Source organism: Gekko japonicus, unplaced genomic scaffold, assembly GCF_001447785.1.
Source record: "Gekko japonicus isolate JY-2015 unplaced genomic scaffold, Gekko_japonicus_V1.1 scaffold348, whole genome shotgun sequence".
NCBI lineage: Eukaryota > Metazoa > Chordata > Lepidosauria > Squamata > Gekkonidae > Gekko > Gekko japonicus.
In genome coordinates, this window is record NW_015159720.1 from 683,055 (window position 1) to 710,566 (window position 27,512).

Sequence of the window (27,512 nt, forward strand, 5' to 3'; positions counted from 1 at the left end):
TACATTGAGGAGATCAGAGGAGATCAGGGCCCTGTGGGATCTCTTACAGTTCCATGGGGCCTTCCACCAGGCTTTCAATTAGGAGCCGCCCCCACCATCACCGTCAATGAGCCCAGCCCTCAGTTTTAACATCTGGCCCACTACGCCGAGCAACTCAGAACAACACTGAGCTGGAATCTAGTTGTTGGGGACATCTTAATACGCCATCGCAAGCAACGAGTTGTAGAACTGAGTAGCACCTTATGATTTTATGCTTTAACTTATAGTGAAATAATGTATATTGTTTTATTGGTTTTATTGACAATTGGGCCACTGTTGTAAGCCGCCCTGAGCCCGTTCGTGGGGAGGGCGAGGTATAAATTGAATGAATGAATAAAAAAATAAATAATTGAGCTTTTCATGCATGCTGGAAGCCCTTTGTGCGCATTATCTCAACAATCCTGACAGCCTACTAGGAGATTCAGGTGGGGTCGCTGTGTTAGTCTGAAGCAGCAGAACAAAGTTTGAGTCCAGTGGCACCTTTGAGACCCACCAAGTTTTATTCTGGGTACAGGCTTTCGTGTGTATGCACACTTCTTCAGATAGTTCTGGGGATAAAACTTTGTTGATCTAAACGGTGCCGGGATAAAACTTCGTTGATCTAAACAGTGCCACTGGACTCAAACTTCGTTCTCCTACTAGGTAAGTCAATATCATGGTCGCTGTACTGCTGGAACAGGGGGGATGAGAGATGAATCTTACCTAAAGCTATCCCATGGGACATGGGGACATCCAGTCCATATGGTAACATTACATGGTTTTAGGATTATTATACTATTTATTGTTGCTTTTATGCTGTTGTAAGCCGCCCTGAGCCGGCCACACCTGGGAGGGCAGGGTATAAATGTAATAAATAAATAAATATAAATAAATATACAGCGTGTACTTGTTGTGACCACGAAGCTGCGCCAGCAGAGCGACGCGAAGGAGACAGCAACCTGCAGGAGTCACGAAGGCAGGGCTACAGCAGCAGTACCGTTTCCTTTTATGAGAAGTACACTGCAAAATCTGGAGGCCCACCCTCGGTACCGCCAAAGTATTAAATCGTTAATTCCAGCGGTGTTTCTAAATCCCGAGATGCAGCCATACAAGCACCGCGGAGTTATTTCTGGCTGGAGAGGATCCGAGAACAGAGTCTGTACCTCTGTCTATGGTTACTCTGTGTTATTTTGGGGGCTTCAGACAGAAAGCGAACCCTCAGCTTAGCAATAACATCTTATTTATATTTCAGCATGGACTTGAATAACTCCAGCGCCATCCTTTCTTTTTGCAGAAAAAAAAGGTAAAAGAAAAAACACAAAAGAAAGCCAAGTTTTTCATAGTCTCCATTAAGTAGTCTAACTCACGATTACTGCAAAGATCAGAGGCCAAGTTCATTAAAGACAAAAATCCTCTAAATCATATATAAGGCAACTTGAAAACCTAAGATAAATCATTTTATTGCTAAAGCTATTGCAAGAGGAGTCTGGGAGCAGACACTGAGCGTCAGAAATAATGACTGTGTTTTTGTAAAAAAAGGGCTTCATGAGACATTTATGAACTAGAATTTCTCTCTCTCTCTTTTTCTGGCATTACACGAAAAGCCAAGGGAATATTTTCCAGGAAAAGAATAATAAACCCCAAATGGACTAACTACCTTATTCTAAGAGAACTGAACCTTGTAAAAACTTAAGTGAAATATTTGATAATTTTCTCCCTTCTTTCTCTGTTATTTTGTGTTTAACTCAGCATGGCCTTGGAGGCCACATGAACAACTGCCCTTATTCATACCCTTATGCAAAGGTATTCCTTTGAACTGGTTCATGAAAAATAATCTAAAAAAATTATTCAAAGCTCAAGTGTCAGTTGTTATTTGTGCAAAATGTGTGTTCGTGGGGAGGTTACAACAAAGGGCAAGTAAGGGGAAGACAGGATGGAGTTTTACAAAATTATGGATTGGGTGGCGAGAGTGGACAGGGAGAAGCTTCCCCCAGAGCTGAACAGCAGGAGATTCAGGACAGACAACAGGAAGCATTTCTTCACACAGGACATAATTGATCTGTGGAACTCGCTGCAACAAAACATGGTCATGGCTCCTGTGGCGAAACGGGGACCCACCCTCAGCCCTGGGAGACCAAGGTGCCGTCCTGTGGCTTGCAAGCCCGTTTTGTCCTTCCCACCCTGCCTGGTGGGACTATTTATCTTCGTTCCGGCTGCCACCACTCACTGAATTAAGTCACCGCCTTCCTTGAGGGACAGTGAGACCCCTCTGGCTAAATTTCCCACCTCAGGAAGTGGTTATGTCAATCTTTGGGCGCCCCCTGGAGAGTTGGCAACCCACCAGTTTTAGGCCCGTTTGAGTCCCCTGGCCTCCCTTTGCCCCTGGAGCGGGGAAGTCTAGGTGGTTAAGGCACACCAGGCTTTTTAAACTCAACAGAGGAAGATTTATTGAACTATATACATTTTGGGCATAGAAAATAAACTCAGGCACTTCCACATAACCTGGGCACACAAAACAAACAGGATCGAAACGCAAGTCTTCTGTCCCTACCACACACCCTCTCTACTTCGGTAGTGGATTGCGGCCTCAGGCCAGGATTTGCGTTTCCCTCTTCAGTTGTGGAGAGAAACTCCAGCCCTTCTCCACAGGACTGGCCACCAGCACTGCCACCCTCCTGGCTCTCCACCACGGTCTATAGTGGCCTGGATTGCCCACGGAGTCTCTGGTGACAGGAGTCCCACCTGCGCTCTTTCTTGAGCCTGCCGTCCACGCTGAAGACCGAGCTGAGACTGACTTTTTTCCTCAGGAGCCAAAAAGCCCCTCTCTCCCTAGCCCCACCCCTTGGCTCTGTCCCTCTTTTCCCGCTCTTTCCCCTCAGGGATTCTGGGAAGTGTAGGCAGGGAGGTATGGCAGCTCCATTGTTCCCTATGGAGTACCCCCCACACACACCCGTAAGGAACTACCAGGCTGGCAGCCATTTTAAGGCCTGGCAGCCATTTCGTCACAGCTCCCAACTCAGAAGCCTTTAAAAGGGGAGGGGACAAATTCAATGGGGGGAGGGAGGGCTATCAACGGCTACTAGCCATGGTGGTTATCTACTCCCTCCGTCAACTGGGGACACTATGCCTCTTTGTACAAGTCGCTGGCCTGCTTTTGGTCGGCCACTGTGTGATTAAAAGGCTGGACTAGATGGGCCTTGGGTCTGATCCAGCAGGGCTCTTCTTCTTCAAATTACCAGCAAAATCAATTTTATACAGTCCAAACTGTAACCGAGCAAAGCTGTTATGGAAACGCTGGCTCTCAAGTTTACGTAGCCACATGCCTGGTTGTCTATGGCAAGCAAGGATTACCTTATGCTTAACATGCCCTTCCTCTGACATGCTCGGGGAGGGGTAGGACATTCACTTGCCCCCTCCATTTTATCCTCTGGACTGAAAAATTCCTAGAGATGCGAGTGTGGATCCTGTGGAGGGGAGGGTTTGGCATTTTGGAGAGGGGGGGAGGGCTCCAAAGGAGCCATTTCCTCCACGGGAACTGATCTCTGTAGTCTGTAGCTCAGTTATAATTCCAGGAGATCTCCAGAGCCCACCAGTTATAATTCCAGGAGATCTCCAGGGCCCAACTGTGACGTGAGTTAGGCTGAGAGAGTGTCCGACTGGCCCAGCAGGCTTCCAGGGCAGAGTGGCAATCCGAAGCGGCGTCCCCCGGGCCCTAATCTAACACTCCAGTATAGGGCACCAGCTCTCCATCCATTACACCCACTACCGGTTTCTGCAAACTAGAAATTAAATCCGGGGAGGGGGGGCAGGCAGATGCATCTCAATCCTTGCCAACGTGCACTTAAATGCAGGCACGTGGACACTAAAGCACGACTCACGGCTTGTCATTTCAGAGCAGGGGCGGACTGGCGGTGGACAGTGCCATTAAATCTCGGCCAACGAATGGCGAATGCCTAGGGCTTTCAAGGCGAGAGACGTCCTGACGTCAGGGCTGACCCTGCTTAGCTTCCCAGATATGATGAGAGGGGGCCTGCCTGGGCCGTCCAGGTCAGGGCTGGGGTGGACTGGGAGGGGGCCGTACGACCCCGGGAAAGGGCCCCACCGCCTCCTGCCCCTCCACCCCCTCCTGCTTGATGGAAAGGCGAAGAGGACCAGGAGGAAAGGGGGTGCCACAGTGCTCCTTCTCACCACCAGCACCGCCCCTGGGCAGACACAGCCGAGCCGGGCACTGCCACGTTCCTCCAAGCTGGCCCCACCATGGGGGCAGGTATGTGAGCTCTGGGACAGGTGGCCTCTCAGGACGGCAGCCCACCAGGGTTTTTCATGGCAAACAGCTAATTTACCGCTGCTTCAGAGGCTGTGGCCGGATGAGGGTCTTTATGAAACACGAACTAGGCTAAGATACTCTGGAACTGGTTGGCCCCTGTGTGAGACAGAATGTTGGACAAGGTGGACCACTGGTCTGATCTGGCAGGGCTCTTCTGATGTTCTTACGTCCTTAATAATCTCTTAATATGGAGGGAAAGTGCTGTCACGCCACAGCCAACATAGGGTGACCCTTTGGGGTTTCCAAGGCAAGAGACGTTCAGAGGTGGTTTGCCATTGCCTGGCCTCTGTGTAGCCACCCTGGGCTTCCTCGGTGGTCTCCCATCCAAGTACTAACCAGGGCCGACCCCACTTAGCTTCTGAGAGCTGACGAGTTCGGGCTAGCCTTGGCCATCCAGGTCAGAGCAATGTACTGTGGTATATCTTCAGCCCAACACAGCAAAAGCCCCACCTTGCTATTAGGCAGCAACGGAATGCTGTACACAGCTAGCGAGATTTACAAGTGGGACATGTGGAGAGAGGCAAGATATTCGATCTTTGGTGTGAAGACAGAAGTGTGCCAAGCACACCAGAGCAAAACAAGTTTCATCTGTGAACTGTTGGAGGGCTCACGCTTGCTGAAGGCCCCCGACCGGTTCACTCCTCCACGCACTCCCCGGCTCACTAACGGGCTAGCCAAGTCTAGCGATGAGGTCTCCTAGGAGCCAGCAAGTCTTCCCAGCAGTTGCTCCGAGCCCTCGGGTCCCGCTCCGTTACAGAGTCATCACCACCATCAAGCTGCCCCCGCACTACGAGTGGTCACCACAAATCAACATCAATGTCAAGCCATCCCAAAGATGACGCAGAGTGACACTTTGCACTTGGCATTGTCACAAACGTCACTTTCACGAAGGCTCTCCCACTGCACACAAGCTGGCTCTCGTTCATTCCCAATTAGTCCTTCCTGCTAGGAGAAGTCCACGCCACCCACAAAGAATCTTAGCCTCCCTTCCCCCTTCCCCAAACTCAGTCAAGGGCTGTAATTCTGCAACCAGTGCAAAAGTATTTATTCGCGCCTCCGCTTTTGCCTGGGACACGATGCTTGATACAGGTCTGCCGCCCCAAAATGGCAACCCTGTGTCAGATTTCTCACCCATCCCCATTAATGTTCAACTGTTTGTACCAGAGTCATAGTTCGGTCCATTCCTGCCAGCAGCAGCCAGTGATGAGAAAAGAGAATGTGAAGTAGTCCCACTGGATGTCACAACATGGATAAGTCTGCCTAAGTACGATGGGGAGGGAGAGGAGAACTCAACGTGGGACTGCTGTTTTCAGCAGCATCCCAGGCTGAGGTTCTTGCCTGCTCGTGCCCTTAGCACAGGCAGGGGTCATTTCCTGCAGGAGCGCACAGGAATGGAGCTCCGGCAGTAAGGAGCCCAGGGGGCGGGCACATGCAACAAGCCCCACCCCCTGCTCCCAGCAGCCTCTGGCCACAAGGAGCAAGAAGCAGCCAGGTAAGTTGCAGAGCCCACCCCCATAGCAATCCACAACAGTCCAGTGGCACCTTTAAGGCCAAGGTTTATTCAGGTACAAGCTCTCCCTCCTCTGTGAGGGCAGATCTGCATGTCCCCCCCCCAATAGCTAGCAGTCCAAAACAGTCCAGTGGAGCCTGAGCAGTGGGTGTTGCCTTCTGACACACTTCCAGTGATGCCAGGGGGTGTGGCATATGCAAATAAGTTATGCTAATGAGCTCCTGCACCTCTTTTTCTACGAAATGACCCCTGAGCACAGGGGTTTCCAAACTGTGTGCCAGAGAACCCTGAAGTTCTTCAGAAGCTCCTCAGAAGGCTTCCCTGATGGGATCAGGAATGAAGGGCCAGCTTCTCAGAAAGCCCGCCTTTCTGTCACCAGGAACCTTCTCCTCTAGTGAGTCTCAAAAAATGCTCACAAAAGGCCTGCTGCCTTCATTAAGTTGGTGACCTGCAATGCACCCCTGACCCTCTCCAAATCCCCAGGGGTTTCATGGCCTGGGGGGGCATGGGGGGGGAGTGTTCCTGGGCAGACAAATCAGTGAAGGAAAAGTTGCCTAAGCAAAAAGAGTTTCAGTACCCCTAGGTTTAGCGCATGGTTTTTCATTCCTCCGAAAAATGTGTCTTACCTGTCCCTCTCCAACCGTCTCTGTATCGATGACGGTGACAATCCCAGGCACCAAGGGGCTGCGGCGAGTATTGCTATGAGCCAAGATCTCTTCTTCTGTTGCTCCGGATGGAAGAGTCCCCGTCAGCTGGGTCACAACTTTCCCAACCATGGTAAGTCCAGTTTTTATTGTCTAGGGAAAGGGGGGGAAAGGACAATCAACTGAAAACTCATTCTTTGGGTTTGGCCCCTTGACATCCTTAAAGCTGATAACGTAAAGCCCGCTTCCAGAAGGTGAAACACTTGACAGCGGCAAACTGTTTCTGTTGAAGAGCTGCCCCAAACCAAAAGGAGAAGTATGAAGCTATAAATATGAAAATACAACAGTAAAAACCAAATGGTAATGTCTGTTGTGGGGAGGGAAAGGGTAAAGGAGTTTGTAAGCCACTCTGAGTGAAGGGTGGGGTGTAAATCCAATCTCCTCCTCCTCTTCTTCTTCTTCCTCTTCTTCATTTGCAGAATAATTCCACCAGTGACCACCCCTTTTGCCATGCCGGATCACATTTACAGCATAAAGTGTAGCAGAGAGCTATGCTTTTACAGTCAAAAGGAGGACAGAAGTCTGTGTCTCCTGTAGTCATAACCTCAAACATCTCAGAGCCATCCCGGATGCAAAACCAGATTTTAAACCATTTCCCCTCACCATAACACCCTCCCATATTTTGCAGAGGCAAGTAGACAGTAAAGCATTGCAGGTACATAATTCTCTTAACTGGAATTGAGCCAGACTAGGACATTTGGGGCGGGTGGGGGCAGCTTTGGAAGGATGCTGCGGAGAGACAGAGAGGGCAGGAAAACAGACAGTGACCCTGCCCACCAAAGTGTACCATATTGGAGGGGGTCCATACTGGGAACGGCACCAGTGGAGGTCAGACTTCCCAAATCAAATTGGAAACCAGGAGGCACATATTACCCTTGTATTTCTAACTTTGTGCTCACTCCCACACTCTGCGCATGAACTTCGAAGCCAGTTTAGTGGCGGCCAAGTCAACAGGCATGGAGATGAGCACCTTTTCCTAAGGAACTACACATCCCAATTTCTTGGGGGGGGGGGGGGGGGCACAATGCAGCAAAAAGTTTTCTGTTGCCCTACCGACTTAATTCTCCTGCCAACCTAGCAGTTCGAAAGCAAGAAATTGCAAGTAGATAAATAGGTACCACTTCAGTGGGAAGGTAACAGCGTTCCGTGCGCCTTGGTGTTTAGTCATGCCAGCCACATGACCACGGAAATGTCTTCGGACAGCGCTGGCTCTTCGGCTTTGAAACGGAGATGAACACCGCAACCCTAGAGTTGGATTCGACTGGCTTTCGAGCAAGGGAACCTTTACCTTTACCTTACCTACTTAATTGCCGCAGCTGATGCCTCCGATGGCAGTGGGAGTGTTCATGCCAGGGCAGCCCCAGCATGGTGTGCTGATTAGTGTCAGGCCAGGATCTGGGAATCCCGGGTCCAGATCTCCACTCTGCCGTGAAAACTACTGGCTTTCAGTCACGCTCGCTCAGCCTAACCTACCCCACAGGACTGTTGTGGGAATAAAAGGGGAGAATTGTGTACAGTGCCCTAAGCTCCTTGGGGGAAGTGAGGGATAAAAACATACTGGACAAAAGTGAGGCCAATGAAGTCAGCTTTGAAGCCGGGCTTGGTAAATAGTTGCTTATTGGTTATCTGCGGTGAGTAAAAATTGCTAATAGGCAGGGGTCATTTCGTAGACAAAGAGGTGCAGGAGCTCATTAGCATAACTCATTGGCATATTTGCATATGCCACACACCCTGACATCACTGGAAGTGTGTCAGAAGGCTCCCACCGCTCAGGCTCCACTGGACTGTTCTGGATTGCTAGCTATTGGGGGAAGGGGGGGAACGTGCAGATCTGTCCTCGCAGAGGAGGGAGAGCTTGTACCTGAATAAGACTTGGTCTTAAAGGTGCCACTGGACTGTTTTGGATTGCTAGCTATGGGGGGGAGGGGAACGCGCAGATCTGCCCTCACAGAGGGAGAGCTTGCACCTGAAGGAGGGCCGGGGAGGGGCTCTGCAACTTACCTGGCTGCATCTTGCTCCTCGTGGCCCGACTGAGGGCTGCTGGGAGTAGGGGGTGGGGCTTGTTGCATGTGCCCGCCCTCTGGCCTCCTTACTGCCAGAGTTCCACTCCTATGCGCTCCCGCAGGAAATGACCCCTGCTAATAGGTAACCAGGTAGGGAAGTCTTAAGTGAATGAAAAGAGTGGGGTTTTTTTCTTTTTCTTCCAAAAAAAAAAATCTTTCAGACCACCAATATTACATTGATTTGGTCTAGTTACAAACGACTAATGTAAGCATACGTCGCTACTGGGAAAGGGTGTGGACTAGCAACTCTGGTATACGTGAATAAGGAATTAGACCATGGTCAGTTTGCAAAAGTGTTGGTGAAACACCTCTTCCTATAGATTACACTTTCATCCTACCCCTTTCCCAAGGAGTTCAGAGTGGTGCAAGTGTTTCCCCCTCCCTCAGTTTATTCTCACAACAACCCTGTGAGGCAGGTTAGGCTGAGAGTTAAGAGACTTATCAGAAGATCATCCAGTGAGCTTCACGGAGGAGTGGAAGGCACTGTGTCTTGTCCCATGTGCACAAAGAGATTACAGTTTCACTTCGGAGGTCACCAAGTGCTTTGGAAATTCTCCCAAGAAAAGGAGGCTGCCAGGGGAGGGCAGTCTGTGGCCACAGGCCGGGTACAAGAGCTACACGTGTGTGTGTGGTGGGGGGGGGGGTTGGTGTTCTCCAGACCAAAGTTACTCAAGTCAGTTGCTGGAACTAGAGCTGGGGAGCTGTGCTAAAGCAAAGTGCATCAGGTAGACCATACTCTTTGGCAGAACAAGCGGGGGGAGGGGGGGGATCTAGGCTGCTGGCATTTCTATCAAGCCCAGCCAATCCGAAGGCTTCAACATTGCGTCCAGTCAGAGGGCCTGATGCTGCGCACTCCACTTCTTTTCACTGCCTGAGAAAAGCTGCAAACACACTTGGCTAAATTCCCTTCCCCCCTGAGCTCTGCCCAGGGGGCAAGCCCACCCCCACTGTCACACCTGGGGTCTCGGCCAAAGGACCCTGCCCAGGCCGCAGGGGGCACTGGGCTGGGCTTGCTCCAAAGGTGTTTTAACCTCACACACACACACACACACTGACAACCAGAGAGCCCACACCACCCAACAGCTTCCAGCACCAGCGCTTCCAAGGACACACTGAAGGATCTCCTCTAGGTGTGGCATAAGGAAGGCCAGAGGAAAGGGGGGGGGGGGCTGGTCCAGGAATCGATGCGTGAAGCTCCCTGTTCAAATTCTGAAAAGGAGAGGGCTGGGGAAAAGGAGAGGATCAGGCCAGATCAGATCACGGACTGGAGCAGAAGCCACAGATCAATGGCAACTGCTTTGTTTAGTGCTAAAAACTCAAACTGCAGTGATTAGAAAACACATTAGTGTTCATCAATTAGCAGCCGAGGGTTCGCTTGAATTATTCATGGGAAATGACTTACACACCAGAGTCTGTTAGTGTGTTGTCAGGAAAACCTCTGAAGGGCCAACAGAATCAGGCGCCAGTGTGTATTGACGGCGCCGATCCGGCCAGGAAGCCCAATTAACCTCTGAGATGCCTCCGTGGCTGTACTTACCCCATTAATGCTAATGGAGATGCTACCGCTTAAAAAAAAATGACAGAAAGAAAGAAAGAAAGAAAGAAAGAAAGAAAGAAAGAAAGAAAGAAAGAAAGAAAGAAAGAAAGAAAGAAAGAAAGAAAGAAAGAAAGAAGGGGAAAAGTCGGAGCCAAGCCTTTATCAAAGGAACCTCTTTGTGTTACAGTGTCTCTTAGCAATAGACATATCCTGTTATTTGTGTCTTATTCTCTCCTCTCACACACACCCTGTGTCCTTCTTAAATTCCCACAACAAATGGAAAGGAATAAAATCCTTAAACAACTGGCATGCTTACAACTTGGCGGGGTGGGGGGGGGACACAGGGCAAGCAAGAGGGATGTTTTATGCATAGCCTCCACGGGCCTATTGATCTGATTGGTTGTCCACGGGTAACAATCCCAGAAAGCTCTTCAGCCCCGAGGTGGCTTACGTTCGGATCTAGGCTGGGCTGCAGGAAGCTGCACCGAAATCTAGACCAAGAAGCAGAGTTGCCGGCTCCGGGTTGGGAAAGGCCTGGAGATTTTGGGGGTGGAGCCCGGGGAGGGGGAGGCTTCCAGAGGGGGGGGGGGCCATAGAGTCCACCCTCCAAAAGCAGCCATTTTCTCCACAGGAACTGATCTGGGTTGTCTGGAGATCAACTGTTAACAGCAGGAGATCTCCAGGCACCACCTGGAGGCTGGTGGCCCTACTGAAATGGGTGTGCGCTCCAGCTAGGGGACGGCCAATGGAAGGGGAAGGCTAAAACAGGGAAGGTGTAGCACAGTGGGGAAAACGGAACGCCCTGCTGACTAGGGAAGGCCAGAAAGAAAGGCTCCTAGGATTTACACGAGGCATGGCCAGTACGGAGGCATCATACTGCCTGCCTGTCATAGGTGCCCCTGCTGCAGACCTCCGTTCCCTTCCACTATTGGATGCCCATATGTGTGTCATGCATGATTATGGCTGTGAGCTGAACTGGGGCTGGGAACCCTGGGCGGGGACTAGCAGATTCATGGGGGGGGGGGGCACACGCGCACTTTCACCAGCTCGGCTGGCCACAACCGCTTCTCTAAGACAAAGAAGTCACCTCAGTTATCCACACTTCCACAGCCTCCTGCATTAACTTCTGCAAGATGATCCACATGCTGCCTTTGAAGAGAGTTCGGATGCTTCGGGAGGTGAAGGACAATGAAGCACAGTGAAGAGCAGAGTCTTCTTCCTTACATTCCTCAGGTCAGAGGGTGAGGCGCTGCTCCATGTCTACTGTGGGTGTAACCTGCTTATGGTGACCCCAGCAAGGGGCTTTCGAGGTGAGGCGAGTGAGAAGCAGAGGTGCTTGGCCATGGCCTTCCTCTGCAGAGCCTTCCTTGGTGGTCTCCCAAGTACCAACTCTGCTCAGCTTCCGAGACCTGATGAGATCGGGGTCAAACTGGGGTTGGACCTTCCCTCCCGTCCAACCCACTAAAGAGCAGGAAACATGAAAGCACAGAGACATGCTTTGTCCATGACGGCATGCCCTTGACGGAAGCCTCTACCGCTCAAAGCATGGCTGTCAACATCTTTCTTGGCTTTCTGGAGCTTAGTCAAGATGGAGCTTTTCCAAAAACATTCTTCCCTGCTGGGGCTCGCATTCAAATCTCCTGTTGTTTTAATGCCTGTCTTCCAAATGCTGCTCTTTGAGTGTACCGTCTTTATAAACTTTTAACTGAGCTTGTCACTGCTTTGGGTACCACGTTCATGGGAAAGAATGTAGGACAGACATTGGTAATACAGATAAAACAATAGAGGCTTGTGGCACTTTAAAGGCTAGCAAATTTGTTGTGGGAGAAAGCATTAATCGACCAAAGCACGCTTGAGCAGACACATGTATGCACTGGAGGAAGTGAGCTCTCTGGCTCATGAAGGCTTCTGCCACAATAAATTTGTTAGGCTTCCAGGTGCCACAAGACTCTGCTATTATTTTGGATGTACTAGACTAACCCTCTGGAACTGATAAGACTTTATGAGCAACCCAGAACAGGATAAGAGACTCTCAGTTTACCTCTATTCCCTACCAAAATAAGAGCAAGAACTGCAATAAAAAAACAGCAAGGCCATTGTTTCTCACAGTATATTATCCCAGTTCTTCAGAGATATCTCACTGAAATGAAACAAGAGCTGCACCAAGCCATGACAGTGCATAGGCCCCTGGCGCATCATTGATGTCTGTGTGTAAGAACTCCTCCTGCTTTGCTGACCTGGAGAGAAAGGAACTGCTCAGGAGGTGTGGGGGGGAACACCTTTGTATAACACACAACCCTATAACACCTAATCTAAGCCTTTGGGACAGGGTGGAAGCTAGCTAAGAAGAAAGGGAAGAAGTGAACAGTGACTCACAAAAGCTCATCTCCTGCCACATATATTGTTAGTCTTTAAGGTGCTCCTGGACTCTGGCTATTTTCTACTGTAAGAAGAAAGGGGTTCACACTGTAATGCCTGTGCAGTATGGCCTTGTTGGGAGAAAGTGTGTGTGTGTGGGAAATAAAACATTTCCTATGTGCACAAAAAAAACTCCGCACTAACCATCTGACAAGACATTAATCACTACCGTTTTATAATCCACAAGCGATTAAACAAACGTCTGTAATTGCGAGCAGACGCAATACTCCAGGCAGCAGGAAAGGAACTGCATTAAAAAGGCACAGTAAATTTTACATAGAGAGAAACCATCTGATCAAAGAGCAGCTTAGAAAGAGCTCAGTTTAATTTATTTATGCAAATGTAACATGCCCTGTTTGTGGAGGCGTACGAGCACATCACAGAGCACCCAAGAACACTAGGGCTCAGGTTTTTTGCCACTTAACTTTCAGACGCGTTTGGCAGTGCGCACCGTTAGATAAGATTTCCTGGCACTTCATCTACCCCATTTTATTCAACCCTTCCTCTAAAGCAGGGGTGGCCAAACTATGACTTGGGAGCCACATGCGGCTCTTTCACACATATTGTGCGGCTCCCGGCAGGGCGGTCGGGGAAGCGAAGGGGAGGCGTGCCTCCCCGATCGGTCCTCCAGTCCCCAGTCAATGTTCCCCTTCCTGGGTAGGCTTGAGGCAAGGGGGAGCAGAGAAAGAAAGCAACTTTAGCTTTAAATGCATTCTCAAAGCCCCCCCCCCCAGCCTACAAATATCACTGGACAAATAAATATCATTATCAATATCTGTTTTTACCCCTTTTGTTTTTATTTTTGGCAGTCTCATTTACCGTTAATAAAAAGCAAATGTGCATATTTTTCAATAAAGACATGTCCATAATATTTGTTCATGTCTTGCGGCTAACGTCTGACATTTAATCTGTGGGGCTCTTGCGTTGAGCAAGTTGGGCCACCCCTGCTCTAAGGAGCTTCGGGCTACCTGGCAGGGTTCTCCACTCCTCCCGTTTATCCCCACGACAACCCAGAGAAGTAAGTTAGGCTGAGAGACAGCAACTGTCCCAAAGTCAGCTAGTGAGCTTCATGACTGGGTGGGAATTTATATTCTATTTATTTATAATTCGATTTATATCCCGCCTCCCCTAAAGCTCAGGGTGGCTAACAATTGAGGCAAAAGCCATAATTAAAACAATATAAAAACATAACAATAGTACAACAAAGTGCTGGTGTTCTGATGTTCCCAGTTCCATGATGGGTTCTGGTAGGATGGATCCAGACCAACGACATAATTTCCAAAGCGGCAGATAGCCAGTCGTCTTCCCAGGGCCCAACTGCACCCTGATGGTATCTCTGCCAATTTTCGGCACCAGTGCATCAATGGAACAGTAGTGGCAGCGGCTCTTACTCAAAAGCCTGGCGGAAGAGCTCCATCTTGCAGGCCCTGTGGAACTGCGTAAGATCCCGCAGGGCCCAGATCTCCTCCGGGAGCTCATTCCACCAGGTAGGAGCCGCCACCGAAAAGGCCCTGGCCCTAGTCTTGGCGAATTTGAGCTTCTGTGTGCTGAACTGAGGCAGAGGCCCATGGGCACATCCACCTGGCAACACAACACTCAAGACATGCCAGGCTGAATCAACTGGGGGAGCATACTCAGGAGAGGGGCTGTGGCTCAGTAGCAGAGCATCTGCGTAGCATGCAGTAGGTCCCCGGTTCAGTCCCCAGCATCTCCAGTTAAAGGATCTGGCAGTAGGTGATGTGAAAGACCTCTTCTGCCTGAGACCCTGGAGAGCTGCTGCCAATCTGAGAAGACAATACTAACCCTGATGGACCGAGGGACTCATTCTGTCTTCATGAGCATTCTTGTGCTGATTTTTGTGTGTGCGTGCATACAGTGGGAACAGGGTCTAAAGCATGAGCCAATTTCCTGATTACAAGCCAATTAAAGCTCACTGCCCTAATGTTTTTACAGATTAAGGAAACCTTCCTTCTCAGTTCCAGCCACTGGACAATAATGCAGACAAAAAGGTTTCTCAGCATTTTTAAGATATTCACCTTTACGATTGATTCGGCCATGGAACAAAAGTGAAACAGAAGATGCTTTTCAGAAATTAAAAGCAGAGTCCGTGCTTATTTAAGCAATAACAGCAAATGGCTGCCAGACAGTGTATCGGAAGCAGAGAGCAAGAGAACCCCTCGCTGCTACGTGCCTCATGCCCCCCAAAATGGATTCCAATATGACCCGACCCATTCGTCCGTAAATGTCCCTACAAAACCACGATGCCACTGATCCCCCTCCTGCTGTGTGCCTGTTTGCAAAAACTTCTTTGGTACTCTTGAACCTTTCCCATACCACATAGGCTGTCCCCTCAATCCATTAGTGCTAATGGCTTTGCTCTCACTTTAGCAGTTAATGCTCATTAAGGAGTTATCAGGTAACAAGAGAAAACAGATGCCCCTGCTTTGCTTTCTATAGCTGTTTTTCTGCTAAATCACTTTTGCCAGCTTAGGGTTTATAGAAAGGAAGTACAGATGCTATTAGATGATCAGGAAACCTGGGGATTTTTGTTAGAAGTGACAAGACCACACCATCACCGCCAGCATAAAATATCTCAAGATACAATTTTTTTACCGTTTCTGATGACATGATACTGAGTTGTTGGGAAATGTGGAGGATTTCAAACATTTAGCTGCCTTACAGTAGAATCCCAAGCAGGGTTAACATCCTTCCAGGTTCACAGAAGTCAATGAGCTTAGAAAGTTGTCATTGTTTAAGATTACATTTTAATTAATAAACTGTTATTGATTAAGGAAGGAACAGATTGTTTTAAACTGAAATTATTTTCATACAATTTCTTACAAAAACTAAAGGTGCTAACTGCTATTTTACCCCTTCTATTAGTGGTTAGAGAGTTGGACTAGGATCCATATGACCCAGGTTCGAATTCCAACTCTGTTGCAGAATCTCGTTGAGTGACCTTAAGCCAGTCATTCTCTTTCTCGGCCTAACCTCCCTCAAAGTGTTCTTGTTGTGAGAATAAAATGGAGAAGGAGAAAGGGATGGGGTGAGCTGTTTTCGGTCCACAATGAGAGGGAAAGAATAATAATATCTAAATAAAGCAATATTTGACTCCTTTTTTCCTCCTTCTCTCACTCACAGAGAGCCAGTTTGGTGTAGTGGTTAAGTGTGCGGACTCCAATCTGGGAGAACCGGGTTTGATTCCCCACTCCTCCACTTGCACCTGCTGATGTGACTGTGGGTCAGTTGCAAGTTCTGGCACAGCTGTTCCTGAAAGAGCAGTTTCTGTCAGAGCTCTCTCAGCCCCACCCACCTCACAGGGTGTCTGTTGTGGGGAGGGAAAGGGAAAGGAGTTTGTAAGACGCCCTGAGACTCCACGTGAAGGGTGGGGTATAAATCCAACCACCACCACCACCACCACCACCTCCTCCTCCTCCTCCTCCTCCTCCTATTATGCTTACTCTGTATGTTGGTCTTAAGACCGTAATAATAAAACTAAACTAAAGCAATATTGTTGCAATAGATGGATGCATCATCCAAAACAATGAGTGTGTTTCCCCCCAGAATTATTTGATTCAAATGCTTCTGATTGTTTTCCTCCTTCCTCCGAGCAGATTCTGGAATAGTCAGTTTGCAAGTCCAGATCCTGAGTGCCAGCCAAGGTTGGCCTGGCTGTGATAGATGAAAACAGCACTCTGGTAGTTGGGAAGGTGACCACGTTCTGGGTTCTACCTCTGCTCCTGTTGTGGTTTTAAGACATCCTCAAGGCCCCAAATCACCAACCATTAACACTGCCAGAGGACGGAAAGGACTGCCAATGCAGCTGTTCTCATGTGAGGCCCGCCTAAATGGTAGCTTATTTAAGAAAGCTAAGACATATAGGTCTGGGGGGGTGGGGCAGGAAGGGCAAAGGACAGAGGGATGTTTAAAAGTCATCAGGACTTTGTGGGGTCCACAAATGCACTTGCCACCAGAGCCCTGGAATCTCTTCCTGATGACTGCACTTGTACACAAAGCCAGACATAGCAGCGAACCTGTGTTCCCTCTAAGATGAGTTAGTGTGAGCTTGCTCACAGTTTTTTAGCCTCCAGCTCACAGATTTTTGCCTTAGCTCAGGAAGGGTGGCTCCAGAGCAAACTAATTTATGCAGCAGCCAAATCGCTCCTTTTTTGTGTGCCAGTAGCTCACAAAACAGAATTTTTGCTCACGAAACTCCACAGCTTAGAGGGAGCATTGCAGCGAACATGAAGGTAGAAGAAGAAGAAGAGAAGACACTGGATTTATACCCCGCCCTTCACTACCCAAAGGAGTCTCAGAGCGGCTGACAAACTCCTTTCCCTTCCCCTTCCCACAACAGACACCCTATGAGGTAGGTGGGGCTGAGAGAGCTCTTTCGAAGACTGCCCTTTTTCAAGAACAGCTGTGCCACAACAATGGCTTGCCCAAGGTCATCCAGCAGGTGCAAGTGGAGGAGTAGGGAATCAAACCCGGTTCTCCCAGATTAGAGTCCGCGCACTTAACCACTACACCAAACTGGAGTCTCTCGTTTCACACTGGCTGGAAGAGACAGACTCTGACACCATTGGTAGCACAAGTCATCTGGCACAGAGTCAGCGTCTGACTGAGCATGAGAGGTGGTCAGAAGGCACAAGAGCCTCTTTTTCCTGTTAGGGTTGCCAGCTACGGGTTGGGGAATCCCCAGAGGCTTGAGGGTAGAGCCTGGAGAGGACATTTGGCATGGATGCGATATGATGGTGTCTACCCTCCAAAGCAGCCATTTTCTCAAAGGGAACTGCTCTCTATCTGGAGATCAGTTACAATTCCAGGAGATCTCCAGGCCCCACCTGGAGGCTGGCTGCCCCGCTTCCTGCTCCTCTTCACCCTAACCCCCACCCTTCTGCCACAGCCTCGACAAAGGGGCTTTTATCCACATTGCCGCATGCTTGGGACCCCTGACTGAGATTCTCGCCGCCTGGGAATGTCTCCCAGCCTCATATGAAGTCCTGACCCCCTTCTCGTATGCTTGCCAGGCAAATCAGGGGACAGGAGGGATCAGGAGGGACCACAGTTAACAGCTGGCGAAGGTTCATCATTCCCAAAATCTAGCATTCATTTTTTTGGGGAGGGGAGCCACAGTAGAATAAAACAGAAGTCCAGACTAGTTTAAAGACTAACATTGATTAATCCAGTATGAGCTCTCTTGAGTCATAGCTTACCACTCACTTCCGCAGATGCAATGGGCTTAGTCATCTTTCAGAATCCATTAAGCATGAAGCTATCTGACGGAGCATAAGCCTGGTCTACGCATGCAGGGGGACAGAATGGACTGTACCACTTCCGTACGGTGGTATGGGCGCAGGGGTGACATTTATTTTAATGCTCTCCTATATTAAAAAAAAAACGCAAACATAAAGCCAGCACAGCAGCTTAAAAAAAAAACCTGGGCAAAACAATTTCTTCAAGAGGGGCTTATCTTCTACTTGCAGAAAGTGTTTGGAGCAAGGAGCATTGCCATGTGGCATTCCCCTCCCTGCCCCTGCAGTGTGAAGTGGCACAGTCCATTCCACCACTCCGTGGGACTGGGTCTGCAGACCCAGCCGCGCTATTTGGCGCAAAAAGGAAATTTCCAGGCATAGCATCCAGGGTGCTGATCATATAAAACTGGCTGATAACACTGGTCAGTCTCATCTCAGTGCCAGCTACTGTGACGGGCACTGGCTTATCCAGAGTCTCATTGAGAGAGGCCTTGGAGATGCCAGGGATGGAACTTTGGACCTTATGCCTGAAAAGCCTATGCTTCACCACTGAGCCACTGCCCCTTCCTCCCAAGGAAGGCTTCTTTAACAGCTGCAGGAGAGAAAGGAATTTAGTACACGAAGCTTTCCCCCAATACGGCGATGTAGCTCTAGCAGGGATCTCCAACACGTTGACAATGGGCACCACATTACCTGCCAACACCTTTCCTAGTGCTCACCAAGAGTTTTAGAAAGTGGGCAGGGCCAGGTATCCACCCCTGGGAAGCCCCAAGTCCCCTTGGAGCCCAGGTCTCCCCACCTCCAGACTTGGCACTTCCAAAGGGTGGATAGACGTGGGCTCCAAGGAGGACTTGACCCTTTCTGGAGGTGGATAGACCTGGGCTCCAAGGGGGACTTGGCCCTTCCCAGGTGTGGGAACACCTGTGACCTATAATCCTTTCACCAGAGATGCTGGGAAGAAGAAGAAGAGATTGGATTTATACCCCGCCCTTCACTACCCAAAGGTGTCTCAGAGAGGCTTACAAACTCCTTTCCCTTCCCCTCCCCACAACGCACACCCTGTGAGGTAAAAGAAGAAGAAGAGATTGGATTTATACCCCGCCCTTCACTACCCAAAGGTGTCTCAGAGAGGCTTACAAACTCCTTTCCCTTCCCCTCCCCACAACGCACACCCTGTGAGGTAAAAGAAGAAGAAGAGATTGGATTTATATCCCGCCGTTCACTACCCGAAGGAGTCTCAGAGCGGCTTACAAACTCCTTCCCCTTCCCCTCCCCATAACAGACACCCTGTGAGGTAGGTGGGGCTGAAAGAGCTCTTCAGAGAAACTGCTCTTTTCCCAAGAACAGCTCTTATCAGAACTATGGCTTGCCCAAGGTCATCCAGCCAGGCGCAAGTGGAGGAGAGGGGAATCAAACCCGGTTCTCCCAGAGAAGAGGCTGGGACCTCAGGTAAGCAAAAGCAGGTACTGCACTGCTGCCAGGGACCAAAGGGGCCGACCACTCCCCCCTTCCATGCTCTGAGGTCTGGGCAGGCAGAGTCCCAGGCGAGGCCACTGGCTGAATTCTGGCCTAAGAGCACGCAGCTCGCAAAGCAAGACCCAGGAACGTGGCGCCAGCAGCCAAGGAGGCCCCCTTAGACATGTGAGCCTGCCTCACTATAGGGCAGCCACAGGGCCCAGATGGTGTTCTGACCTATGCTACAGTGAGAGGGGAATCACTGAACAAAATAAAACGCAAGTCCCATGGCACCTTAAAGACTAACGATATGTATTTCAATATCTGCTTTTGTAAGCGAGTCACGGCTCACTTCTTCAGAGAGATAACGTGAAGGAAAATTGTACTGGAAAACTTTAATGGACATGTTACGGGGGAGGATACACAGCTACCCCCATGGCAATCTTCAGTAAACAGCGAGGATGTCTGCATCCATATATTTACCCCACCTGTCTCCTCATCAGAGATCCAAAACAGCCTCTGTTGTTCTCCTCTACTCTATTTTGTCCTTACAAGAGCCCTGCATGGAGGTCAGCCTGCATTTGTGTTATTGGGCCAAGGTCACTCAGAAAGCTAACCACCACTCTACGACACTGCAGCTACACTGTCCTAGCAAACCACTGTATTACACTGCTGCTCACATCATATGAAACTACAGCTAAGAGTCTCCAGGGCTTTTTTTGTAGAAAAAGCCCAGCAGGAACTCATTAGCATATTAGGCCATGCCATGACAGCACAGCTCATTAACAAGGTTAGGCCACACCCCATGCCTTCCCTGGGCTTGCCTGGGAGCCTGGGCAAAATGCCTCCCTGGGCCTTCCCGGGCCTGTCCAAGGGCCCCCCTGCCTCGAAGTCACGGGGGGGGGGGGAGTTCGCTCTCCCGGCCTTCCCTCTGTGGCCACGCACACAGAGGTTTTGGCTGTAGTGCGCGTGGCCAACTCTGAAGCCAGCCGGAACTCCGTTCCTGTGCGTTCCTGCTCAAAAATAGCTCTGGCTAAGACCATCTGCGGTTAAATAAACCATCTTCAACCCATGAGGTTGGATCCTGCAATCAGACATTCTTCTGCGTTCGTTCCCTTTCCCTCAGCAATCTCTTCCAACTCTAAGAAATTTGATTCTGAAGGATGTGAGACCCAAGTGGACAAACAGCTATCTGGCTCCAGAGGTTGTACTGAGGAGGGGAAAGGGGGCAGAACTGCTGCCTTCTCCCATTTTCAGAAGTCCCACAGACACAAGGGAACCCCCCTTTCCATGCACACTCTTGACCCACACGGCTGTTAGTCAGCTTGGGCCCCTGCCACACGGCAGGGGAAATGCCTCTTAAGGCGCGGCTTTTACGTTGAGACGCCGCGGCGGGATCCCACGGATCCCCTGGCCACGGCGCCTTTTCTCCCCGGCGCGATCAAACGGCGGGGAGAAAACACGGCCCTAATCGGGAGCCGGCCGAACTGCGCATGTCGGAGCATGCGCAGTTCGGCTCCGGGCCGGGGTTGTGCCGGCGCAAGGAGGCGCCGGTGATCAAACGCCTGGCTAGAAGCGCGGCTTCAAGTTGAACCACCAAGGTAGGTGGTTTCAACTTGAAGCGGATTTGAGCGGGGAAGGGCCAGTTCGGGGACGGAAGCACCACGCTTCCCAGATGTTGTGGTGTGATCACGCTGGTTTGATCCGCCCCCGAACTGGCCCGCAACTGGCCCAAATCACCTCGTGTGGACGGGACCTTGGTGTAGTGGTTAGGATTGTGGAACCTAATCTGGGAGAACTGGGTTTGATTCCTGACACCTCCACATGCAGCTGCTGGTGTGACCTTGCGTCAGTCACAAGTTCTCTCAGAGCTGTTCTCTCAAGGGCAGTTCTCGAAAGAGCTCTCTCAGCCCCACCTCTCACAGGCTGTTTGTTGTAGAGAGGGGAAGAAGACTGTAAGATGCTCTGAGACTCCTTCAGTTAGTGAAGGGCAGGGTATAAATCCAGCCTCTTCTCTTCTTCTCTTCTATGTGGATCCTACAACCCTTGGAACTGACTTTCCCAGGGCAGAAAGAGGTGGGGGGCACAGGAAGGATCCCCAATAATTAGAGCCTTCCACTGATGGATCATGGGATTCAACTCATGGTTTCTGATCCTGCTTTGATGGATCCCAACCAACTATAGTCAGGGGAGTGACCAGCATTTTGGGCATTCATGCTAACTATATTTACCTTAATCAAACCCTGGTTATAGGTGATGCCTGGACAGTGCCTAAGAATAAAGGTGACCATGTTCAAATGACAATGAAATTAAGGGGGAAACAAAGCACTTCTCCTTCTCAGTCATGGCAAAGGAATTTATCACAGACCGCACAAGTTCAACAGAGTACTCCAGGGGTGGAGACCTACATCTGTCTCTAGCAAAGCAAAACCTGTGATTTCTCCCTCTGTCCAACCGCAGCTCCGTTGGCATTGACACCCATCGTTACAAAACACACACTTCTTTTTCTTTCCTGCTCTGTTTGTTCTTCTGAAGGAAATGGCATGACCTCTGCTTCCCTTCCCTTTGTGGGTTCCTTTAAGCCCTTGTTTTGTTGAGGGCTCTCCGGCCCACCAATTAAAAAACTCCCTTTTTGCAAGCTCTCTTATTGCAACCACCGCATTTGTCTCGCAAAGGGAGAGGCTGGCGAGAAAACAGAGGTTTGAGAGAGCGCGCCAAGCTGTTGCAGGGAAGAGAATGCTCTGGGAGAGCTGGAGGGACCCACACGCTCCACAGCAGTGGGGGCATCCTTCAGCATAGTCAGACTGCATTTAATTGAAAAAACCCACACAACAACACTAAGTTTGTAGCCTTCGTGGAATAGCCTGCCAGAGGAGGACAGGAAGGCTCCCACACTCCTGTTATTTGGCCAAGTAAATAAAACGGGATTGTTTAGGAGGGCATTTTTAAAAGGAATAGGGCTACCTGATTCAGGAGGCTGCTTTAGGACAGGGACGGGATTGTGAACTGTACTACTGCACATTGTATGTACTATTGGTGTGCTGTATGTATTACCCTGCATTGTTGGGCATTTTGTGTCTAACACTTTTTGCTTTTTTCAGATTTCTGTAACCCTAATAAGGGCCATGGTGGCTCAGAGGTTAAGACACTGAGCTGCAGACTGGAAGGTCTGTAGTTTGGCAGTTTGAGACCTTAGCGCCACATGACGGAATGACCTCCCATCTCTGGCCCCAGCTCCTGCCAACCTGCTAGAAATTGCAAGAAAAAGCAAGGAATTGCAAGGTACCGCTTCAGTGGGAAGGTAACAGCGTTCCGTGCACCTCGGCATTTATTCATGCCGGCCACATGACCACAGAAAAGTCTTCAGACAGCGCTGGCTCTTCGGCTTGGAAACAGAGATGAGCACTGCCCCCTAGAGTCAGATTCAACTAGCTTTCGAGCAAGGGAAACTTTTACCTTTACCTTTTTAGTCCTACTATATTGCTTATTAGAGGTCTCATCCTATTGATTGCATTGACTGACATTAGGTAGCTCGCCTTGAAACTTAATGAGAATGGCAGACTATAATAAGCAAACAAAGAAGTTCCCATTTATTTGCAATTCCCCGTGAACTCTCAGAAGACAAAAGGGGATTGAGAAGTAGAGGTGGGGGTGGGGAAATTGGCCTGAGGTCCTGACCCGGAAGGCTTAGGAACAAGGTTGCGAACTGTGATTGGCAAAGGCAGGTCAAGTGACAAAAGCACTCTGGACAGTTCTGCCCTCAGTCTGGGCAATTAAAATTAAATGAAATTATCATATGGCATTGTTTGTACTATATTTTTTATTTTATTGTTTTTATTGGACTTGTATCCCGCCCTCCCCGCAAACAGGCTCAGGGCAGGTTCCAACAATATCAATACAATATACAAAGTATAGCCAGGAGATCCTAAGATTGTCTGACAGCCTAATGTTCTAGCTCTTTTAGATGGACTAGACTTATGGGAGGGGGGCTGAGAGAACTCTGAAAGAGCTGTGACTGACCCAAGGTCACCCAGCTGGCTTCAGGTGGAGGAGTGCAGAATCGAATCAGGTTCTCCAGATCAGAGTCCGCTGTTGTTGTTAACCACTACACCACACAATGAGGATATCTGACTCACTTAGGGGCAGGTCCATCAACAATTTTAGCCCTGAGATGGCTGGATGGGACCTCCATGTTCAGAGGCAGAGTATCTCTGGATGGAAGCTGCTGGGAGACAGCTGCAGAGGGAGGCTTTGTCCTCTGGGTGCTGCCGTGGACATTCTGAGGCCTCTGGTCGATCCCCGAGCTGCTCAGTCATGCTCCCCCCAGTCTCCACAAGTGACAAGTCTGACATGGGGAGAGTATCTTGCCTCTAGCGCACACACGTGCAAATGCAAACATGCAAATGTTAAGGTGGTTCACTGCCTGACGTTTTCAGACATGCCAGTGCAAAACTCATTTGTAATGGAGAAGAAAAGTTACAGGACCACTAGGGGGAGAGGGGAGTCGACAGACACACACACACCCGTTGCTACACATCGCAGGAACTGCGTGTACTGACTTTCTCTGTGTAATCCCCTTTCAGGGAGAAAGACGGACTATAAATAACAAAAATCAAGAGCAGGGGTCATTTCCTATGGGAGCACACAGGAGCGGAGCTCCGGCAGTAAGGAGCCCAGAGGGCGGGCACATGCAACAAGCCCCTCCCCCTGCTCCCAGAAGCCCTCAGTTGGGCCACTAGGAGCAAGAAGCAGCCAGTTAAGTTGCAGACCCCCCCCCCGGCCCGCCTTCAGGTACGAGCTCTCCCTCCTCTGTGAGCGCAAATCTGCGCATCCCCCACATAGTTAGCAATCCAAAACACTCCAGTGGCACCTTTAAGACCAAGTTTTATTCTGGTACAAGCTCTACCTCCTCTGTGAGGACAGATCTGCACGTCATCCCCCCCCCCCAATGGCTAGCAATCCAAAACAGTCCAGTGGTGCCTGAGTGGTGGGTGTTGCCTTCTGACACACTTCCGGTGATGTCAGGGTGTGTGGCATATGCAAATAAGTCATGCTAATGAATTATGCTAATGAGCTCCTGCACCTCTTTTTCTCCTAAATGACCCCTGATCAGGAGAAACAGAGAAGTGGCACTTCTTAGGGACGGGAAGGGGTGAAGTAGGAGTGAAGGTGGAGGAGGGAAGAGATGACGTGACACTGCCTTCAGATGGACTGAAATGAACTCAGTGATCAGGTGCCACGCCTTTAGAAGAAGAAGAAGAAGAGATTGGATTTATACCCAGCCCTTCACTTGGAGTCTCAGAGCGGCTTACACACTCCTCTCCCTTCCCCTCCCCACAACAGATACCCTGTGAGGTGGGTGGGGCTGAGAGAACTCTGACACAAACTGCTCTTTAAGGAACAGCTGTGCCGGAGCTTGTGACTGACCCAAGGTCACATCAGCAGGTGCAAGTGGAGGAGTGGGGAATCAAACCCGGTTCTCCCAGATTAGAGTCCGCACACTTAACCACGACACCAAACTGGCTCTTTAGGGTTTCTTCTCCAGTGTGGTCCACCTGTAAGCTAGAAGAATGCCCAGCGCCACTTCAGGCCGTGTGCAGGAGATGCCCCTTTTAAATGGTCCAATGACATTTTAAACAAAACACTTCTGGCTAGAAAAAGAACCGGCACAGGGGGAGAGGGAGAAAGGGCCTCTCTCTCCACGGTACTAATTCTCTACTTGTAAGGTAAAGGTAAAGGTTTCCCTTGCTCGAAAGCCAGTCGAATCCGACTCTAGGGATGCCGTGTTCATCTCCGTTTCCCAGCCAAAGAGCCAGCGCTGTCCAAAGACGTTTCCATGGCCATGTGGCCGGCATGACACAGACATATATAGAGACAGAGACAGAAACGAACACACTCCAACACTCTCTGGGCCAGGGCCTACATAAGAGAATCCCGGCAATTCCCTTTTGCTCCATGACGGAAGAAACATTTAGATGCGAAAGGCAACAACTGTCTCTATCCCCTTTTCTCCACCGCCTGCTGTCTGAAGTGGCACGGTTCATTCTACCTTCTCTACTGACTACCACCCCGTTCTGATGCGTGCATAAACCAGGTCTCGATAACGAATTGGGAAGGGACAGAAAGGAGTTGAAGTGCTGTTCTGCTGGGAAGGCAGACAATCGCTCCCCCTTCTGACGCCAAGCCAATGCACTCACTTTGGCTGCGCTGATGACTGTGGCTGTGTAGGACTGAATGTTGTCTCCACAGGCCCCGCCGCGGGACTGATGGCACCGGATCAGCTGCGAGGAGAAAGAAAGAAAGGGAGCCAGCAAGTCACTCCTCGTCAACGGTACAACAATCTTTCTAAACCAGCTGGACATCTCCTGCGGGTGCGAGGTTCTGCCCCCCTCCCCATACAGACGGCAAAAAAAACCCCCAAAACCCAGTAAGATGCCATAACCGGGTTTTTTTCATAAATAATCTTTTGGGTGCCACCCAGACTGTCATGTTCTCAGCCTTTGGTTTCCAATTATAAGCTGAAGAGTCCCTTACTGTTTATAAACTTTAAAACAGGGAGGTTTGGACGATCGGGTTGGGGAGAGCGGGTTGGCTGCCCTCCTGCAAATAAATCTGAACAGATTTAATCAAAGGCTTCGTGCCGTGTCAACACAAAGCCGTTGACAAGCTGAGGATCTGGAAGCAGAATCTCAGAAGTATACAGGCATTTTTTGGGAAAGAAGGGAAATGACTCATGGGGGGGGGAGAGCACATGACGCCAAGGGACTGAAACCTAATGATGAGAAGATGTGGCCTGGCTATCGGAGGATCTAAGCGACAGACCTCTGGTTATCATGAGCCGCCCCCCTTGCCCTGGTTCTCACCCTGTCACCTGTCTGCTCTGTCACGGCTATTACTGGTGAAATGCCTGTTTTCATGACAGGCTCAGAATGCATGGGGGGGGGGGGGCTGTACATTGCAGAGAGTCTCAGGGGAGGCTGCAAAGCAGGGGTCATTTCCTGCGGGAGCGCACAGGAGCGGGCACATGCAACAAGCCTCGCCCCCTACTCCCGGCAGCCCTCAATCAGAGCAAGAAGCAACCAGGTGAATTGCAGAGCCCCCCCCCAGCCCCCCAGTCCAAAACAGTCCAGTGGCACCTTTAAGACCAAGTTTTACTCGGGTCCTCTGCGAGGTCAGATCTGCACGCCCCCCCCCCCAATAACTAGGAATCCAGAACAGCCCAGTGGAGCCTGAATAGTGGGAGTTGCCTTCTGACACACGTCCAATGATGTCAGGGGGTGTGGTATATGCAAATAAGTTATGCTAATGAGTTATGCTAATGAGCTCCTGCACCTCTTTTTCTACGAAATGACCCCTGCTGCAAAGGGACTCTGGTCTTGGAAGGGCTGCAGCCCCATATCGGAGCATGATTTGCATGTGGAAAGGCCCCAGATTCAATCCCGTCTGAAAGTATTCAAGGCTGCAGAGCTGGGACAGAGAATCTGAAAGCTTGGAGGGAAAAACTGAACTAGGGTGGTCGTGACCTTTGTGAGCTTGCGGGTGCTTTTGGAATTTAGGCACAGGGTGGTGGTTGCAAACACAAAAAGGCCACCCCGGGAGACAGAGCCGCTCCTGCAGGAAATGACCCCTGCTCCAGGGGAACTGATCTCTGTAGTCTGGAAATGAGTTGTAATTCAGATAGATGATCAGGCCACACCCAGAGGCTGGTGATTCTACCGTGATTCCATTTCTCCTTCCGACTTTCCTTCTTTTCCTTCCCATTTCTCATTCTCCCTCCCTCCTCCAGGCTTCCTTTTATTCCCCTTTTTGTGATGCTTTTGCAAAGGCGGAGGGAGGTTTTGTGTTTGGCTTCACCTTCGGTGGCAGCCATTTTGGGGGACATTTCTCAACATTCCAAAGGCACCCCCAGGTTCAAAAAGATCGGGGACCCCTATAGTAAAGAGCCACACTGCAATAATTAATTATGCCGCCAAAAAAGATGCCCCCACTGCCCACATTCCCTCTCTGTTCACAGAATTATCCATGAATTGACTGTCTTAAAGGATTTTTTTGGGGGGGAAGCAATCCCCTCCTTACCTTGTTTTCAGCATAAGCAAGCCACCGGCTTCCAAGAGCTACAGGATTCATGTTTGGCCCCGGACAAGGGTAGCAGCCTGAAAAATATCCAAAAAGTAGCACTGATAAATATTGGAGCAGACTTCTTACTAAGAATTCTACTTCCTGCC

The 27,512-nt window shown here is 49.9% G+C and overlaps 1 protein-coding gene across 4 annotated transcripts in view; it reads right to left on the minus strand.

The window, feature by feature from the left end:
• Positions 1-27,512, minus strand: part of BCAS3 (breast carcinoma amplified sequence 3) — an 812,136-nt gene that overhangs the window by 638,823 nt on the left and 145,801 nt on the right. For all 4 annotated transcript variants that reach the window (XM_015420601.1, XM_015420405.1, XM_015420473.1 and 1 more), the window contains exons 10-12: positions 27,364-27,440; positions 25,485-25,568; positions 6,482-6,652 (exon numbers count right to left, since the gene is read on the minus strand). In XM_015420601.1, the coding sequence (XP_015276087.1) occupies positions 6,482-6,652; positions 25,485-25,568; positions 27,364-27,440 (332 nt within the window). The remainder of the gene's footprint in view (positions 1-6,481; positions 6,653-25,484; positions 25,569-27,363; positions 27,441-27,512) is intronic.